The 17851-nt window shown below is 52.4% G+C and overlaps 3 protein-coding genes across 4 annotated transcripts in view; 1 reads left to right on the top strand and 2 right to left on the bottom strand.

The window, feature by feature from the left end:
* LOC142871489 (small ribosomal subunit protein uS14-like) overlaps positions 1-17851 on the top strand; it is a 399345-nt gene that overhangs the window by 370274 nt on the left and 11220 nt on the right. The gene's annotated exons all lie outside the window — the stretch shown is intronic.
* Positions 281-5469, bottom strand: CIROP (ciliated left-right organizer metallopeptidase). The gene is given in 14 exon segments (XM_076004171.1): positions 281-488; positions 1019-1198; positions 1376-1602; positions 1805-2077; positions 2179-2275; positions 2352-2421; positions 2603-2777; positions 2858-3003; positions 3144-3228; positions 3437-3562; positions 3849-3992; positions 4634-4685; positions 4777-4870; positions 4999-5469. Coding segments are annotated over 14 exon segments (2175 nt in total). The 5' UTR covers positions 5297-5469.
* CEBPE (CCAAT enhancer binding protein epsilon) lies at positions 15566-17784 on the bottom strand. 2 transcript variants are annotated; one of them, XM_076004182.1, is made up of 2 exons: positions 16698-17784; positions 15566-16108 (listed from the first exon to the last, which is right to left on the bottom strand). In XM_076004182.1, exons 1-2 carry the CDS (start codon positions 17215-17217, stop codon positions 15813-15815), a joined length of 816 nt encoding a protein of 271 aa, XP_075860297.1. In that variant the 5' UTR covers positions 17218-17784; the 3' UTR covers positions 15566-15812. The 2 variants fall into 2 exon arrangements, with proteins under 2 accessions (XP_075860297.1, XP_012608071.1); XM_012752617.3 differs by having other exon boundaries at positions 16708-17775.

The following is a 17851-nucleotide window of genomic DNA, read 5'->3' as shown; positions in this document are numbered from 1 at the left end:
GGAAGATAATTAGTTACTCCTCCTTCCACACTGTGTTTTTGAATTCAAACAGCTATGACTTTTTTCTAAAGCATATGTGATATCCTTGGAGCTGGCAACAGGTGCTAAGTTTACTCTACAACAATGTCAAAACAAGTGACACTCTTTACAGATAGAATGGTTTATTTTTTGTACAAAAATAGAAAATGGATCTTCAGAACCATAAGATTCCACCTTTTTTCATTGCTAGGCTAGTATAAAGTTGATATCTGTGAAAAGAGGCATTCAGGAGAAAGTAACATCACACTTCCCTTATTCCTCCATCTGGGCCCCTTGTGTTGTGGAGCTCTGGTAAATGGTAAGGGGCAGATGGTCCCACCTGAAGAGTAGCTCGTTTCTGATAGGCTATGGTTCCCAGTGCACCCACCAGGATTAGCAGCATTAGGCAGAGTCCCGTGGTCAGACTTAGATGGGTCATGGAGGGATTATAGTCTGAGGTAACCAGCAACCTAGGAACATAGGAGGTAAGATTTGGCCTGGAATAATACAAAGACTTAGGAAATGAAGGGCTTTACCTTTATGCATAGAACTCATGAAGCCCTGCTTCATGCAAGCATTAAGCTAAACTGGAAATCATTATGAATTATTATAGAACATCAAAGTAGATATAAAACCAAGATCCAAGTCTTCTAGCATCTTAAATTGTTGTAAGAAGACCTAACTTGCCAGTTAGGGAAGTGGCTTAAAGGAAGAGTCAGACTATGGTGTTTAGGTAGCTAGACGCAGTCCCTGGGTAGTCCTTAAGAAAGGAAGGGGTCTAGGATCCCTATGTCCTAGAAATGGGGAAACTCCATTTTTGTATGGAGGAGGGAGTCACAATGATGGGCCCGAGGTGATCCTGTTAGTCGGGGATCTTTGTCCTAGATAGGCTTATTTATTTCAGAAGACAATATACACACGAGTCAGTGCTTAATAAATGCAATTTCAAACATCTGTACTCTATGGGTTTGAAAGAAAAATACTTGGAATATTATCTTACTGGTTATCTTTTGTGGTAAAGCTGGCTCCTCCATGATATACTTCTAGGGGTTTCTCCTGGAGAGTCAGGGTCAGGGCCCTGTGCAGCACAGAAACTGAAGGCCCTTGGCAGGTAGGGGACTTCCACATATGCACAGTGAACACCAAACTAGTAGTAATTGATGGGCTGTGGAAATAGCACCTAAATGGACATTTGGATCTCTTAATGGAGGTATAATCCCTGGAAGAGTATATCTCATGAAACAGTGCAGGTTTAGGTGTGAGATAAATAGAAAGTCTTCAGAGGAGAGTTATGAAGTAAAGGAACCTAAGCATTTTCCCTGGCCCATTGTATAAATAGCTTGAACTATCCCTTTACCTGGCACCACCACCTCTTCTCACCAGAGCCCGCAGTACTACTTCAGCCAGCTCTTCTTGTTGTTCCTTCCCCATAGAGTGTCCTGGAGGTCCAGCTAAACCTAAGGACAGCTGGAATAGCAGGTCTTGGGTTGAAAGACTCACAGGAAGGGAAGTAACAGCATTGGTACTTTCAGTCTGACATAGCCGACCTCGGGGACAAAAGAGATGACCATGGTACCCAGGTATCTGTAAGGAAATACATAGCAGGATATAGTTGTGCCTCAATTATCTGCTCAAGCATTCCTTCTAAGGAAAATGTACATTCTAGATCAGAGTTATTGACTCAGTGGGTACTTCATAAAAAATGAACATCAAAACAGGTTGGAAAGTACAAGTGTGCCAGTTTCTTTTGGCACTGTGTCACAAGTATTCCTCTTAGGGTACCCACCTGAATAGCCTTTCCTGGAAGGCATGGGACCCAAGGTGATCCTTCCACCTGCACCTTATATGCACCTCTCTCCGTGCATTGATGCAAGTAGCAGCGGCCAGTGAACTCCACTTCCTTGAGGTGTGGGATCTGAGAAGGATGCCTGGTGTCATCTGCAGGGAGCAGTTGTGAAGTGAGGTTGGCAAGGAAGCAGCGACTCTGGGGATGGTAGATCTCCCCGTGGGGATTCACCACCCCAGCTGGGAATCCATTTTCCTTCTTCCAGCATTCACTCTGAAGGGCAGGGCAGGAGGTAGAATAGTGTTTGTCTGGAAGCCTTAGAAGTTGACTCCCAGGCCCACTCAGTTTCGTTCTCTGCTCTCTAGTCTACTCACTCCATTGGCTAAGGGCTTGTACATGCGGCAGCCTTCCAGCATGGGGTCTGAGGAGCAGCTTCCCTTGTCCAGATGCAGGTAGTGACAGCCCAGCCCACTGTGTGCAAGGGATGATACAGTGACACTAGGATCACTGACAGCTGTACAGACCCCTGCCTACTCAGCATACACACCTGCCAGTACAGAAGAAGTCTGAGGAGCCAGTCCCACATGTGGTCACCAGGCCAAATTCCAGGCCAGATCCTGCTTGACAGGTGGGAAGAGAGGGAAAGAGTACTCAACAAATGAAGCCCCAAACATCAGCACTGGCTATGCTTACAGCTTCAGTTGTACCCTAGCAGATAATCCCTCCCAGCCTCACCCACTTCCCCTAGAGCTGACTTGGGCGATGCATGCCCCTCTGCAGTTCCCCCTGATTTCTTACCCTGGCCCCACAACAGCTCGTCTGCAGCGCTGTGGTTGACCTGGTACCATCCTGAGTCTTCGAAGGCAGCGAGAGTGATTGGGTCAAGTCGAGTGTGCTGGGCACCATCAAAGGTAGCAGTCATTAGAGAGCCTTGGAGTAGTCTGGCCTCCCAGTGTGAGGACAAAGGGCCCTACTGAAGGAGGTGGCAGATAGCTGGTTGCTACCTACCTACTCCCTCTTTCTTCTGTTACCCCAAAGCCTTCTCATTCTCACCTCTTCTTCCAAGGGAACGCCCAGTGAAACCCCTAGTACCCCCAAGTGTTTGGCCAGGCTGTGGCTAACAGCTGGGGTGGTGAGAAGCAGCTGTCCCCACTTATCTCGCCTTGTCACTTGTTGCCTTGTGGAGCAGTTCTCTCTAACTGAATACAGAAAGGGAAGAAAGCAGTATGAGAAGAGGAAAACTTAGGGTGAGGTAAAACTGGAAGGAAGGAGGTAAGGAGACAGTGAATTCCCACTGGTTGGCATTGGGAAAGTCCTCTCCCTCATTCCTCTCATTTACCTTTGAATCCTGAGGGGCAGTCCCGCCAGATCTTGAAGAGTGGTCCAGAAAAACCCAGGACATGGAGCAATTCATGCAGTGTGGCCTGAGGACAGACAACTGCTAAGTGAGAGGGGCTGGATCTGTAGCAGGTCTGACTAACCACTATATACCCCCTCTGCCCAGCCAGCTCTTCATAGAGCCTGAGGCACTTTCTCTTCCACCTTCAGCAGGTTCCACTTCACATGAAGCTGAAGGACCTGCCCCCCACCCCCAAGCTGTGTGCTTCTCTCTGTTCATCATGTAGCAGTCACCATGACAATGTCACTATGGCTGAGGCTGGGGCTGGTGAGATGTCGGGCACAGTAGATGATGGTACCAGCGAGGGGCCTGTCTTCCGAGTCCAGCTGGCAGCAGGCAGCATAGGCTATGATGGAGGGCTGTGGATGGGCCGGGACAGGGGAAGGGTGGGAAGCAGGGAGAACACAGATAAAAGAAATCTTTCTGAAAATCGAGGACCAGGAAACTCTGCAGAATTCTGCAGGAGTGGTATTAAGGAATGGCTCAGAAGGGGTTTAGCCCCTACCTAACTTTGTCAGCATGCCCCAAGTTGTCCCAAATAAGCATAACTTAATAAAAACTGTTTTTATGCTCCATAACTAACCCTCATGAGATTAAAGATTAAGAGAAGCAAAGCAGGGAAAAGGGATTTGATTTGAACCTCACCTCTTGGTGGCACTTGGAAGTGTGGGCAACCTGCATATACAGGAGAAAATCCGTGTTTTGGACCCCAGGCCCATCTGGCTGGACCACTTGTGGGGGACCCTGTTCTGGCCACAAGGCATAACCACGGAGATGGGCATCAGGAATCTGGCAGAGAGTGAAACAGCATCTAGCTTAGCAGTCAGGCTGGACAGCAGGAACTTGGGTACTAGGAGTAAGGGAGAATGAGCATCTTGGGTCTGTCTTAGTGTCATCCAGGCAGCTGGCTAGAATACAGAGTTCTGCCCTCACCCCACCCCAGGTTTTCTGAGTGGAGAAGAGTGGGGCCAGGAATCTATATTGTAAAGAAGCACATTAATTCTGAGGCCGGCAGCAGTGGCTCACTCCTGTAATCCTAGCACTCCAGGAGGCCAAGGCGGGAGGATCGCTCAAGGTCAGGTGTTCGAAACTAGCTTGAGCAAGCGCAAGACCCCATCTCTACTATAAATAGAAAGAAATTAATCGGCCAACTAAAAATACATAGAAAAAATTAGCCGGGCATGGTGGTGCATGCCTGTAGTCCCAGCTACTTGGGAGGCTGAGGCAGAAGGATTGCTTGAGCCCAGGAGTTAGAGGTTGCTGTGAGCTAGATTGACACCACAGCACCCTAGCCAGGGCAACAGAGTGAGACTCTGTCTCAAAAAAAAAAAAAAAAAAAAGCACATTAAGTAATTCTGATGCTGGTGGTCTTGGAGCGTCTAGGCAGGCTAGAGATCTTCAGGTCCCTAAGTCTGAGAAATTGCTCTCACCTTTGCTCCCAGGCAACTCTCTCCTTTGTACCCTGGGTTCAAGAGGCTGCACCTGCCAAGAATGAACATCTGTCGGTGAGCTGGAGACATTTATGGGTATCCCTAAAAAAGTATTACATACGTGTTCAATGACATGAACTCACCTGTGGTAGTTCGGGGTATCCGGGTCTCCCCAGACAGCATGGCAGTATCGTGCAGGGTCTCGACTCAGAAGCAGGGGTCCTTGCACTGGGAGTACTTAACAAGACGAGAAGTCAATTTCCCCTCTATGCCTGAGAGCTCCAGTTCCATTTCTGCTTTGGTCCTCCTCCCGTACACCTCTGTACTCCTCAGCCCTCCCTGACTCCTCTTGTCTCCTTGCTCACCTGCTAGGACACCCTGGATTCTCTGAGTGGCCTCTCTCGCTGCGGCCAGGGCTCGAGACTTCCCTCTTATCCCATCTCCCCCAAGATCCCAAGCTCCATCTGATGTAGGGTCTCCTATGTAGCAGGTTTGGATGCGCAGGGGTTGAGGCTCTTCGGAGCTAGGAAGGGCAAGAGAGGAAGAGCGGAAGTTTGGGGGCAGTTGGGAGAAAGGAGGCCTGAGAAGGCTCACAGACTTCTGAGTCTCATCGTGTAGACATCTGCTTGCAGCAACCCCGAGGAGCATGAGCAGCAGCAGCATCTTCAGTGTCTCTCCGGAGCCTGCCCTGGATGCTGTCTTGTCCCCTTCTTCCCTGGCTCATTTATTTCTGGCTTTCCTCTCTTCATTGCTCTCTCTGTTTCCCCTCCACCACTGTTGCTTATTTTTTCAAGATTTGAATGTTGTTGACTAAATCTACAGTTCCCTGCCAGGAAGTTGGCTATGACCCACAATGGCCAAAGCCACCCTCTTCCGGAGGTGCCAGAGGTGGAGTGCTGGGGGAGGGGAAGTGTTATTCTGAGGCCTGAACTGACCTTTGCAAAGAGAAGCCTGCCTTCTCCGAGGCGGAGCCCTTTTCTAACCCTCTCCCATCCCTCATCCCATTTTCCCTGCCTTTCTGAGTAGAAAACCTTGGAAGTATCCCCAAAATAACAGACTGGTGTCAGCGTAATGGGTGGCAGGGGAGGGGGCCATTCTTTGCTTCCTAGATGTCTGCCTGCCACACCACCGGAGATGGGCAAACAAGGCTTCTGCACTTCACCGGCCCCGAGGCCAGAACTGGGCGTCCTGTAACCAAACTGCAAGACTTTCAGGCATCTCCTGCATCTGTGTAGGGCTCTTAGTAGGCTCTCAACGAATACATGTTAGTTGCTGATGCATCCTAGGAGAGGTTGTTGTGTTAGGTCTGTGAGGCTTCACAGGGGCTGCTTATGGACCCACAGGGGAGGGAAAATAAACTCTGAAAGTGGACATCAGTAGATGTTCAAAGATGTTCTTGGGGAGCTCTTGTTTTCTTTGCTCCTGCTGTGCTTTCATATCCTGTTTCCTCTACTTGGATACTCCTCCTCCCCGCCTGCCTGGCTAATTCCTGCCTTTCCTGTAATTACTCTGGGAGGCCTTTCTTAACATCCCCCACCCAAATTCCACACCTGCCAGAGCTGGAGGAGAACCATTTTGCAGGAGGGGCCTCTTTTTCCAGCTCCTAACAGAACACTGTTATGCTCTGTTGTCATTGCTGGCTTCCGTGACTCTCCCTCTACATTCTGAACTCCTTGGAGGTTGTCCATAGTACTTGGCACAGCTGGTCTTTTTGTCCACAGCACTTGGAACAGCCCGTAGGGCCTAGACTCAGTGTATGGATCAAGGTGCAGAACCTAACCTCATTATTTCATTTTTGAAGAAACAGGTCAGGGGTGAAGTGACCTGTCTCAAGGCAACCTACCCATTTAGTGACAGACAAGGACTAGTGTTTAGAGAAGAGCTGCTGACTTCCCAGGGAAGCCTGATTTTATACTTTTACATGTCAGAACTATAGCTGGGCCTGGGCATGGTAGCTGACACCTGTAATCCTAGCTCTCTGGGAGGCCGAGGCAGGAGGATCGCTCAAGGTCAGGAGTTTGAAACCAGCCTGAGCAGAGCGAGACCCCGTCTCTACTAAAAAAATAGAAAAAAATTAATTAGCCAACTAAAAATATATAGAAAAAATTAGCCGGGCATGGTGGTGTGTGCCTGTGGTCCCAGCTACTTGGGAGGCTGAGGCAGCAGGATCGCTTGAGCCCAGGAGTTTGAGGTTGCTGTGAGCTAGTCTGACCCATGGCACTCTAGCCAGGACAACAGAGCAAGACTCTGTCTCAAAAAAAAAAAAAAAAAAAAAAAAAAAAAGAACTATAGCTGGAACTACACATTACAAGGGAGACACCCAAACTCTGGAGCCAAACCCACTTTGCCACTTTGTGTCTACGTAACTGTGGCCGACTGCCTCAGCTCTCCCATCTGTAGAATAGGGGTGATTGTATTAATACTTATAGGGTTGTTATGAGGAGTAAGTGAATATTTGTAAATCAGTGAGAATAGTGTCTGGCTCATAGTGAATACTAAATCAAGTAAAGAATACATATTTATTTATTTATCTATTTATTTGAGACAGAGTCTCACTCTGTTGCTTGGCTAGAGTGCTGTAGCATCAGTCCAGCTCTCAGCAATCTCAACTCCTAGGCTCAAGCAATCAGCCTCAAGCTGATCAAGCCTCAGCCTTCCAAGTAGCTGGAACTACAAGTGTACACCACCATGCCCGGCTAGAGGTGGGGTCTTGCTCTTGCTCAGGCTGGTCTTGAACCCCTGACCTCAAGCGATCCTCCATGCCTGGCCTCCCATTACAGGTGTGAGCCATGGCACCCAGCCTAAGAATACATATTACATATACGCTTTCAACTTAGAGGAGTACTATCCTTTTATCATTGTGTGTGCAAATCTTTAATAGACTCTTTCTCTAAGATAAGCCTAGTCTTTTTCTCCAAGATTTCGGAGCTGGAGGGCAAGTGGTTAGGATTTGCGTGATGAATTCAAGGTCTGTTTGGCCCGCCTGCGGCGGCTCCTGGTGCTCTGCTGCCCCCTCCTGGCCACACTGAGGTAGGCGTACCCTGCCAGGGCAGGGGCTGGGCCCAACGTCAATGTGGGCAGCGACACATCTTTCCTGCCTTCACACTGCAAATTGTCCTTCGTCTTTCAAGATCCAACTCAGAGGTTAACTGCCTGTTGAGACTTTCCTTTGCTTCCCCGGGCAGAGTTAGTTTGTGAATCCTTTGTTCTCCAATAGCAGTTTGTTCACATCTTTGAAGTAGCACTTGCTACATTATCCTGGCATTTATTTCTGTGTTGGTTTCCTGGCTGGACCATGGGTGGGGCCGAATCTTATTTGCCTCTTCCTCTCTAAAGAGGTATGAGGTAGGTGTGGAGGGGAAATGGAGGTAAGAAGATGGAACGATGTCTGGCCACAAAGGGGTGCTCTGTAAGTGACGATTATCCTCACGCTCTCTCCTTACCTCCTTGCTCTTTCCTCACGTCCAAGTACTTTATACTCATGTAATTCTTTCAGCAACATTATGAGGTGGTTAGTATTATTGTCCCAGTTTTACAGCTGAGGCACAGCAAAATGAGGCAATGTGCACAGATGGTAAATGGCAGTGTAGGATTCCAGCCCCTGTAGGCAGGCTCCTGAGCACAGGCTGTCACCCACTGTGCAATACGTTTCTCGACTGCCTGGTGTGGAGGGGAAGTAAGGTTATGCGGAGAGGAAGAGGATGAGGAGAGAAGATGGGGCTGAGGATAGCGTGGGGATAAGGAGAGCAGGTGGAGGGATAAGAGAGAATCGAGTTAGACAAAGAACAGGTGTTAGCCGGGCGTGGTGGCTCATGCCTGTAATCCTAGCACTCTGGGAGGCTAGCGGGAGGATTGCTTGAGGTCAGGAGTTCGAGACCAGCCTGAGCAAGAGCAAGACCCTGTCTCTACTATAAATAGGAAGACATTAGCCAAACAACTAAAAATAGAAAAAAAATTAGCCGGGCATGGTGGCACGTGGCTATAGTCCCAGCTACTCGGGAGGCTGAGGCAGGAGGATTGCTTGAGCCCAAGAGTCTGAGGTTGTTGTGAGCTAGGCTGACACCATGGCACTCTAGCCCTGGCAACACAGTGAGACTCTGTCTCAAAAAAAAAGAAGAAAAATAAAAACAAGTGTTTGAGAGGACAGGGATGAAAGGGAGAAACAGATGTGGAGGTAGGACATTAGGGAGAAGGAGAGAGGATGTCACCCCCAGTGGGGTCATCATCTATGCGTCCATGCGGCCGCTTCATCTGGCAGGCTGACCCCTCAGCCTCTGCACTGTCTTGCTGACATTCTCCCCCGCGCTGCTCTAGCAAGCCTCTCCTGGGGGCATACCCGGGCCTTATCATCACCAGAAACTGCAGCACCTATGAAATAACTGAACCCAACATCCCGCTCCCTGATAGGATCTCCCTTCCTTATGGCTCGTTTGCTCAAGTTGCCTCACTGCAGCTGTTCTACAAGCCCACTGAGGAACCACCCGCCCTCCCTGTGCTCACATCTGCCCTTCTCTGCCTTAGGTTCCATGTTCACCACAACAACCCCTCCTTCGCACATGCCTTCAACTCCTCTTAGCATCCCATGTCCCTGGTTAAGCCCCAACCCTAGATGGACCTAACATTTGTCTTCTCTGCCCTTGCTCCAAAGCAGCTGGGGACCACTGGAGGAAATCATCCCAGAGCACAGACTGTTGTCACTCTAAAGTTGTCATCATCAACTTCAGTTGGGTGCTCCCAAGTCAGAAACCTCAGCAATTAGTTCCCTGTTCCACCCTCAGCAACTAGGATTTTACACCTTCAAGCCTCCAGCCCCCTCCTGCTCAGTGACTTTCAGTTACCTCTTCTTTTTTTTTTGAGACAGAGTCTCACTCTGTTGCCCCGGCTAGAGTGCAGTGGCATCAGCCTAGCTCACAGCAACCTCAGACTCCTGGGCTCAAGCAATTCTTCTGTCTCAGCTTCCTGAGTAGCTAGGACTACAGGCATGTGCCATCATGCCCAGCTAATTTTTTCTATATATTTTTAGTTGTCCAGCTAATTTCTTTCTATTTTTTCAGTAGAGACAGGGTCTCGCTATTGCTCAGGCTGGTCTTGAACTCCTGAGCTCAAACGATCCGCCCGCCTCAGCCTCTCAGAAGTGCTAGGATTACAGGCGTGAGCCACCATGCCCAGCCAGTTACCTCTTCTTTCACAGCGAAAATAAAAGCCCTAAGATGAGAACAGCCTCAGCCTGCTACAGACTTATTCTTTATATTCTTATTCTTATTTGTGTCTGTAGCCATTTCCTCTTTTTCTTATTACAGACAGGAGATATCCTCTTCCCTCAGAGGGTCCGTCCTCACTCTGGTGCTCTGAATCCCACCCAAAGGGGCTCTGGTCTCATCTCAGACTCCTCTCAGCCCCTCTCCTCACCCCAGGCCCCTCCCTCATGCCCTGCCCCAAGCCCAGCCTTCCATCAGTGAAGGGGAAGGACCCACTTAGGGACCTTTGCATATACTTCTCTCTCTGCTGGAAACACCGTCTTTTTGCCAGATGAATTCCTACTTGCCTTTTAGATATATGTCACTCCCTCAAAGAAGCCTTTCCTGCCCCTCACATTGAAATTGGATGCCCTTGCCAATACCTGCCACCATTCACCCCTTCACTCTTGCCACATAGTGCTGCCCACAATTTAGAGTTATATATTTGCTTGTGGTATTAGTCTGTCACCCTCACTGATCTTAAGCCCCATAAGGGCAGGGACTGTCCTCATTTGTCCTGTAGCTCCTATAACAAGCAAAGTGCCTGGCCTCCAGTGGGTGTTTAATAAGTACTTTTTGAGCAAATGAACGCACGGAGGAATGTGGTGAGAAGGCAGGGGGGAAGTGAGGCATGGAAGGGTGAGGACAGAAGACAGAAGGTGAGGAGCGTAGATGGCAGTGAGGAGAGAGGGCAGTAATGAGGGCAGTGTGAAAAGGCGAGGCTAGGGAGGGCCTGGGAGAAGGGGTCTCTGTGCTGGACCGGAGGAAGGCTTCCAGCCCGAGTGGCCTTCCAGGCACTCCATCTCTTGGGGCCTTGGTGCTTGTGAGGTTTGAAGGCAGGGCTGGTGGGCGGGGCTGGACTTTATCTTGGGGTGCAGCCCTAACCTCAGATGGTGACAGAGCTGGAGCCAGCCGGGGTTTTGCAAACCGTCCCGATTGCAGCAGGCCAGCAGTCTTGCTGGGGACGGGTGGGTGGGGCCTGAGCTTATCTCCTGGGTACAGTCCTAACCTCAGATGGTGACAAAGCGGGAGCTAGCAGGCGTTTTGCAAACCGTCCCGATTGCGGCAGGGTTGGATGCCTTGGCTGGGAGTGACAGTGCTAGGTGTGGGGGCTACAGGGGTTGGACAGTTTGGGCCTTCAGGGTGCAGTTTAGCTTGGGCGTGGGGGCCGGATCCATTCTAGGCACGCCTGGCCTCTGCCTACCTCAGAGCCCTGTCACTTTCTAAAAGAGAAGTGAGAGGCTGCAGCTAGCTGTGTGGGTGGGTTGCTCCTACTAGGGAGCCTGCCCCTTCCCAGGTCCTAGGACCCTCTGCTCCCTGAAGTCGGAATTGATGGTCATGTTGATAAAGTCAAGTTGCAGCCATTTTCCTCTGAACACCCCCATGCTCTCCCCTTGGGGAGAATTCCTCCTGTGCCACTGAGGTTCTCTGAGGCCAGGCCAGGCCAGGCCTGCCTATGGGGCAGCCAACAGAGGCCAGCCAGGAGTCCTGCCCCGGCCAGACCACTTCCACTGTGGAGCGGCCCTGCTGAGTCCTGAGAGGAGGGGTCTGCCCGGTGGGGGTTGGTGAGGGTGACGGCAGGGACTGGCCTGTTCCAGAGGATGCACACAGGCCCCCAACCAGCCCTGGCTGTGCTTGCCTCAGCCTCTCCTACTCAGCCCCTCCACCCCATGGTCCCCTCACTGGCTCGGGGCAGGGTAGGGTGGAGGTGAAGAGGCCCCTTTCCACCCCACAACCCCAACCGGGATCTTGCAACACTGGGATGGGGGCCCTGGGGGCCCAGAAATGTGGCAATCTGAAGGGGGGAGGTGTGCACCGAGCAGGGGGGCTGCTTTCACAAGTCTGACCTCGGCAGACTCACCTTGGGCAGCTTCCTCCCTGTTCGCAGCGGCTCCCCACAGCCCTGCTTCTCCTCTGCAGCTTCCCTGTGGCCTGAGATTGGTCTCAGCTCAGGTCTCTCATCCCGCTCCCCAGTTCTGCTCAGGAAGGAAAAGTGGGCCTGAGCTGTGGATTCTAAAGCGAGAGGATTGCATGTGGGTGCTGCTCACACCTTGGCTTGCTGGTTTCAAAAGTGGAGTCCCTAGCGCTGGTGCCTTTTCCAGGCAGGGTTTGGTTCCCTGCCCTTCCATGGGTGAGAGGAGGGGCAAGGGGTAGGAAGCTGACTGGGGGTGGGGGGTGCAGAGATAACCCTGCCCTGCACCCCCTAGCTTCTTAGGCACTGTCCTCCTGGCAGAAGGAATGGAGAGTCGTTTGCGACACGGTCCTAGAGTGAAGGAAGGACACATTTTCCTGCCTGTCCCCTTCCGTCTTACCCCCAATCCAGCCTCCCTTGGCTTCCTGTCTTCTTCTCAACCACGGAGACACCTCAGGGCTTTTGCATTTGTTCTTCCCCCTGCTCACCCCCCCCTCCTCCACATTTTTTAGGTTTCAACTTAAATGTCACTTCCTCAGATAGATGGCCCTTGAACACCCCAGCTAAAATAGCCTCCCTACCTGTTTGTTTATTTGGTTTTCCCAATGGGCATATTCAGGTAGAGCAATCAAGAGAATGCAATGAAGGTACTTTATGGGGGTGCTAGCCCAGCGGGGGAGCCATTGCCACCTTCCAGGGGCTGAGGGGGGGGTCCTGTGAGAGAGCTCCTGCTACTCTCCTGTCACCCTCCATCTCCTGCCAGTGTCACCCCCACCCCAGGGTAGGGAGGCGCCCGCATGGGACCCAGTGGGGTGATAAGGGCAGAGAGGGCATCTGCAGGGGCCGAGGAAGACGTCCAGCATGCTTGCCTAGTGACTTTTTCTTCCTACCCCATCAACGGAGAATGGTCGTGTCTTATTCACAGAAAAGATGCTCAACAAATAGTCACTGAATAAATTGCTTTGGCCAAAACCATCTGAGGGTTGGAAGCCTCTCTCTGAGAATGTACCTTGCGGCTAAGTGTCATCTCCCTGAGACATGATGTGACAAAAAAGATTGGGACGTGCTCAGCTGCCCCATGTCATGCTGGGATCACACTGGGGAGGTGGGGAAAGGCTCCACCAGACTTGGCCCTGAGGGCTGATGGGGTGGGGGAGCTATGGGAAAGAGGCTTGGGGTTGATGCTGAAGCAACCCAGATCCTGTCACCCACACCTTGAAAATAAGTCAAAGGGCAGTGGTCTTGAGATGAGAGGAGGAAATCTGGAGGTTGAGTCACTTGCCGTGTTCTGTACAAACCCCCCTTGTGCAACCCATCCCCCTGGGCTGAAAGGAAGGTGCAAGGATTCTCCCAGACGCCCAAAGCCTCCAGCACCTTCCCGCCTCCCCCCCACCCTAGACTCAGGAGGCTCCCATCAGTCCCTCCACTGAAGGGACCCCAGGACAGGGAGGAAGGAGGGACAGTGCCTGAGAGACATGGAGGTAAAGGCAGGAAAGGGGCTGGGTCCTGGGAGAGACAAGCATGGTGACATGGTGCACACAGGTGCCTGAGCCATTGTACTCTACCACAGGGGGTGGGGGTGGGGTGGACCAGGATGATCCAGACATAGTCTCTCTCCCTCTCAGGGGAGAGAGGCCCAACTTATTCCTTGGGCCGAGCATGATGTGGCTCACGCCTATAATCCTAGCACTCTGGGAGGCCAAGGCGGGCGGATTGCTCAAGGTCAGGAGTTCAAAACCAGCCTGAGCGAGACCCCGTCTCTACTAAAAATAGAAAGAAATTAATTGACCAACTAAAAATATACATACAAAAAATTAGCGGGGCATGGTGGCGCATGCCTGTAGTCTCAGCTACTCTTGGGAGGCTGAGGCAGGAGGATCGCTTGACCACAGGAGACTGAGGTTGCTGCGAGGTTGCTGTGAGCTAGGCTGATGCCACGGCACTCACTCTAGCCTGGGCAACAAAGTGAGACTCTGTCTCTAAAATAAATAAAGAAAAGAAAAGAAAAGAAAAGAAAGGAAAGGAAAGGAAAGGAAAGGAAAGGACAAGACAAGACAAGACAAGACAAGACAAGACAAGAAAAGAAAAGAAAAGAAAAGAAAAGAGAAAAGAAAAGAAAAAGAAACTTATTCCTTGGTGCTCGGGCTGTCCCCGGGACTCTGACACTGTGGGCCATCTCATGATTACTTACTGAATGTGATTCCTGTCCCCTCTTGTGCTGTATATCCTTGAGGGGAGGGTGCAGCACACAACAGAGAGATGGCAAAAGGACTGAGTGAGCTCCAGAAGATGTCTCTTATCCCCTCTGGCCCTCAACTGTTTTATCTATGAAATGTGGCTCACACTATCTTGCCTGTCTGAGGACAAAGCCTACCAGATGATCTCTTGAGGTCTCATCAGCAACCCTTGAGATCTGTGATTTTTGTGCCTAACTTTGGTTGTGCCTCCAAACAGTTGTGTGACTCTAGGTAAGTCCCTTCCCCTCTCTGAGGCCTCAGTTTCCTCCAAATGAAGAATTTAGGTGAGATCTCTGAGTCCCTTTCAATATCTAGCAAAATGAAACCTTAACAAATATTCATGCTTGCCATGTTGCAGGCTCTGTTTTTCTGTGAATATAACAACACTTTAAGGTGGTTACTAATATCACTCCCATTTTGCAGATGAGGAAACTGAGGCACAGAGAGGAGAAGTAACTGGCTCAAAGTCACACAACTAGTAAGTCTCAGAGGAAGATTCAAACCAAGGCTCTTAGTTATTGTACTGTTCTGCCTCTGTAGTTCAATGGAAAATAAAATGCTTTGAGGCTGGGCTCACACCTGTAATCCTAACACTCTGGGAGACTGAGGCAGGAGGATCACTAGAGGTCAGAAGTTTGAGACTAGCCTGAGCAAGAGTGAAACCCCGTCTCTACTAAAAATAGAAAGAAATTAGCTGGACAACTAAAAATATACATAGAAAGAATTAGCCGGGCATGGTGGTGCATGCCTGTAGTCTCAGCTACTCTTGGGAGGCTGAGGTAGGAGGATCGCTTGACCCCAGGAGTTTGAGGTTGCTGTGAGCTAGGCTAATGCCATGGCACTCTAGTCCAGGTAACAGAGTGAGACTCTGTCTCAAAAAAAAAAACCAAACCCAAACAAAACAAAACAAAAACAAGAAAATGCTTTGAATGTGGGGTTTCACTGGGCCTTTCCCAACTGATTCCTCTCCGAAGCACTCAGATTCTCAAGCTTTAGGAAGCCTGAGCCCCAGGGGATGAGGGACAAAGGTGGGAGTGTGGGTGGGAGAAGTGTGTGTGTGGCTGTCTGTCTAGTAGACTGAGGCTGTGGAACTGGGGAGAAGAGATTGAGTGCTAGATCTAGAGCTAGGGGACTGTGAATATGGCAGAGCCATCAGGAACTGTCCCTTGGTTACCTGGGGCAGGAGCCCCCAGACCTACTCCTCAAGGTGAGAGAGAGCAGGCCTGGGCACAAGGGGCTGCGTGGTGCTGGCTCTCTCTGCAAGCCACAGTGTCTGTCAGGACAGTGTCCATAGGCTGCTCCAGCCCTGTGGGGGGTGGGGAGTGTGCCTTCAGCTCCCAGAAAGGGTGGTGAGGATGTGGGGGGAGAGCAGAGTGGGCTGTGTGGTGTGTTGGGAAGGGCTGTGGGCAACACGTCAGTATCCCCACATGCTCCTCTGGGCATGGAAACGAGGTATTAGAGCCAGCCCCATGGTTCCCTGGGTCCTCCATGCCACACACACACAAGGACACACACACACACACACACACACGGCCCAGGCACAGCGAACAGCCCAGCACTGAGTCACAGTGCAATTTTATTCAGCCACAGAGTGATTATGCTGGGTCCTGCCCTCCCTTGCCACCCCCTGCCATTTGTCCATGGTCTATGTCTCAGGCTCAGCCTGTGAAGGACTCTAGAGCCCCAGCAGGGTGGGGACCCCGATGGTCATGCCGGGCCAGGGTCCCTGCTGCCCACAGTCCGCCAGCTGGGCTCAGCTGCAGCCCCCAACGCCCTTGATGAGGTTGGCTGCCTCAGGGATCTGGCGGAAGAGGTTGCGGAGGGTGTCTAGCTCCTGGGTGAGCTGCTCCACGCGGCTGCGGAGGCGCTCGTTCTCCGCCATGTACTCCAGCACCTTCTGCTGCGTCTCCAGAATGCGCCTCTTGGCCTTGTCGCGGCTCTTGCGCACGGCGATGTTGTTGCGCTCCCGCCGCAGCCGGTACTCCAGGCTGTCTTTGTTCACGGCCTTCTTGCCCTTGTGCAAGGGGCCAGCTGGGGAGGGCGCCTTGAGGAGGGGACTGCAGGGGGCTGCGGCAGTGGCCAGAGGGGCCTGAGGGGAAAGCAGAGAGGGACAGGGAGGTGAGGGCCGGCTGGGGGCAGAGTGGAGGCGGGGCAGGAGCGGCAGCAGCCAGGGCACACTTGGGGCATCAAAGGAATTGGATTCAGAGCCAGCTCCTGTCTCCCAGGTCAAACTGTCCTTGCCTTGCCTCTGTGCTAGATGGTGGCCCAGACGCACAGGGTCCCCTGCTTGAGACCAAACTCCTTTTCGTGTTCTCACACCCTCTGCAGACACTGTCCTTCACTCCATCCCGAGTCTCCTGTTCTACGGTCGGCAGGCATTTCCTCTTCCAGAGGCGGGCGGCAGAGGAACAAGAGGAGGGGGCATGGTGGGCAGCGGAGAAGCTGGTGGGGCCTGAGATGGGTAAGTCAGCTGGTCACAGGGGCTTCAGGACGCGCTGGGCCAGGTGGGATGAATTCACAGAGAAGGAAAGGGGGTCGTGGTCCGGTAGTGAGCACAGAGGACTACGGGGTGGGTCAGTTTCACAGAGCAACACCCGCACAACGTAAGCGGGGAGCTCACGCTTCCCCCACCCTCAGCGGCCTCTCTCCAGCCCGGGGTGACAGGGAGGAGAACTGACCTGCTCTTACCTTGAGAACGCGCAGAGGCTGGCCGGGTGCTGCCAGGGCTGGGGGCAGGTGCATGGCTGTCTGCCCACAGTGTGCCACCTGGTACTGCAGGGGATTGTAGCTGCCTCGGCTGGCACTCCGGCTGCCCTCGGGCCCCCGGGGCTCCTCCTTCACGGCCACAGCCCTGGGGTCGTAGCTCCCCGGGCTGCTGTAGATGCCAGGCCCCAGCGCCTTCCTGTCTGGGCCGAAGGTATGTGGGGGGTAGGCGAAGGGCCGTGGATCAGGAGGCAGGTAGTGGGGGAAGGCAGGGGTTCCAGGGCCCTTCAGGCCTCTGGCCTCGGACGCAGGTTTCACGGCAAAGAGATCGGAGAGGAGCTGCTCCTCCCCAGACTCGATGTAGGCGGAGAGGTCGATGGAGGCCTCGTGCTCACACATGTCCCCCAGCTCCCCGGGCCCGGCTTGGCCCCCTGAGAACTCCAGTGGCTGCTGGCCGCCCCGGGGCTCACACTCATAGTAGGTCCCGTGGGACATGGCCGGCCCGCCCCCTCGGCTCCCCGCCCCCGCCTGCTCTCTGGGCGCCCCTTGGGGTGCTCGGCCTGCCCTCCCTCGATCTGCTGCCCTCGGCCTGCCCTAGACCTGCCCTCTCCACTCTCTTCTGTCTCCTCCTGTGTGGCCTCTCTCCTCCCTCCTCTGCTCTGCTTCCTTTTCCTTCCTCTGTAGTCAATGTCTCTCTTCTCTTCCCTTTTTTTCCCCCTCTCTCTCCCTGGGGTGACTCAGGGAGGGGCAGGCACACCCCAGAGGGAGGGATGCAGGCTTTAGAGAAAGGGGACCCCTGGCCTATTCAGCAATTGGGGGCATCCTTTGGTCAGGGTTCTGGAGATGCCTAGGAGCTGATGCTTCTGGAAATGCCTCCCCACTTCCTGTTAAGCCCAGGGGATTCTAAATCCTCAATGAAGGCAACCCCTCACTCTGAGTGTCCTCCTCCAAACGTTCTGTGCAAAATGAGATGCCAAGGCAGAGCGAACAGAGGAAGCCCTCTTCCAGTGCCGACCCCCTGCTTGGTCTGAGCTCCTCCCTTGACACGCCTTCCTCTGAGTCCCCCCACTGCTGGGCTCCACCTACCCCCAGGGACAGTCAGTTCCTTCTGTAGCCCCACCTCCCAGGG

Source organism: Microcebus murinus, chromosome 6 (genome assembly GCF_040939455.1).
Source record: "Microcebus murinus isolate Inina chromosome 6, M.murinus_Inina_mat1.0, whole genome shotgun sequence".
Classification (NCBI taxonomy): Eukaryota; Metazoa; Chordata; class Mammalia; order Primates; family Cheirogaleidae; genus Microcebus; species Microcebus murinus.
Note: the sequence above shows the minus strand (reverse complement) of the source record. Positions and strands in the feature narration are given on the sequence as shown.

What these genes read in the sequence shown, in the direction of transcription:
- CEBPE (XM_012752617.3), bottom strand. Translation starts at nt 17,217, where the DNA reads ATGTCCCACGGGACCTACTATGAGTGTGAGCCCCGGGGCGGCCAGCAG. An exon ending in AGCCTCTGCGCGTTCTCAAG is followed by an intron (nt 16,109 to 16,707) that starts GTAAGAGCAGGT and finishes CTTTCCCCTCAG; the next exon opens with GCCCCTCTGGCCACTGCCGC.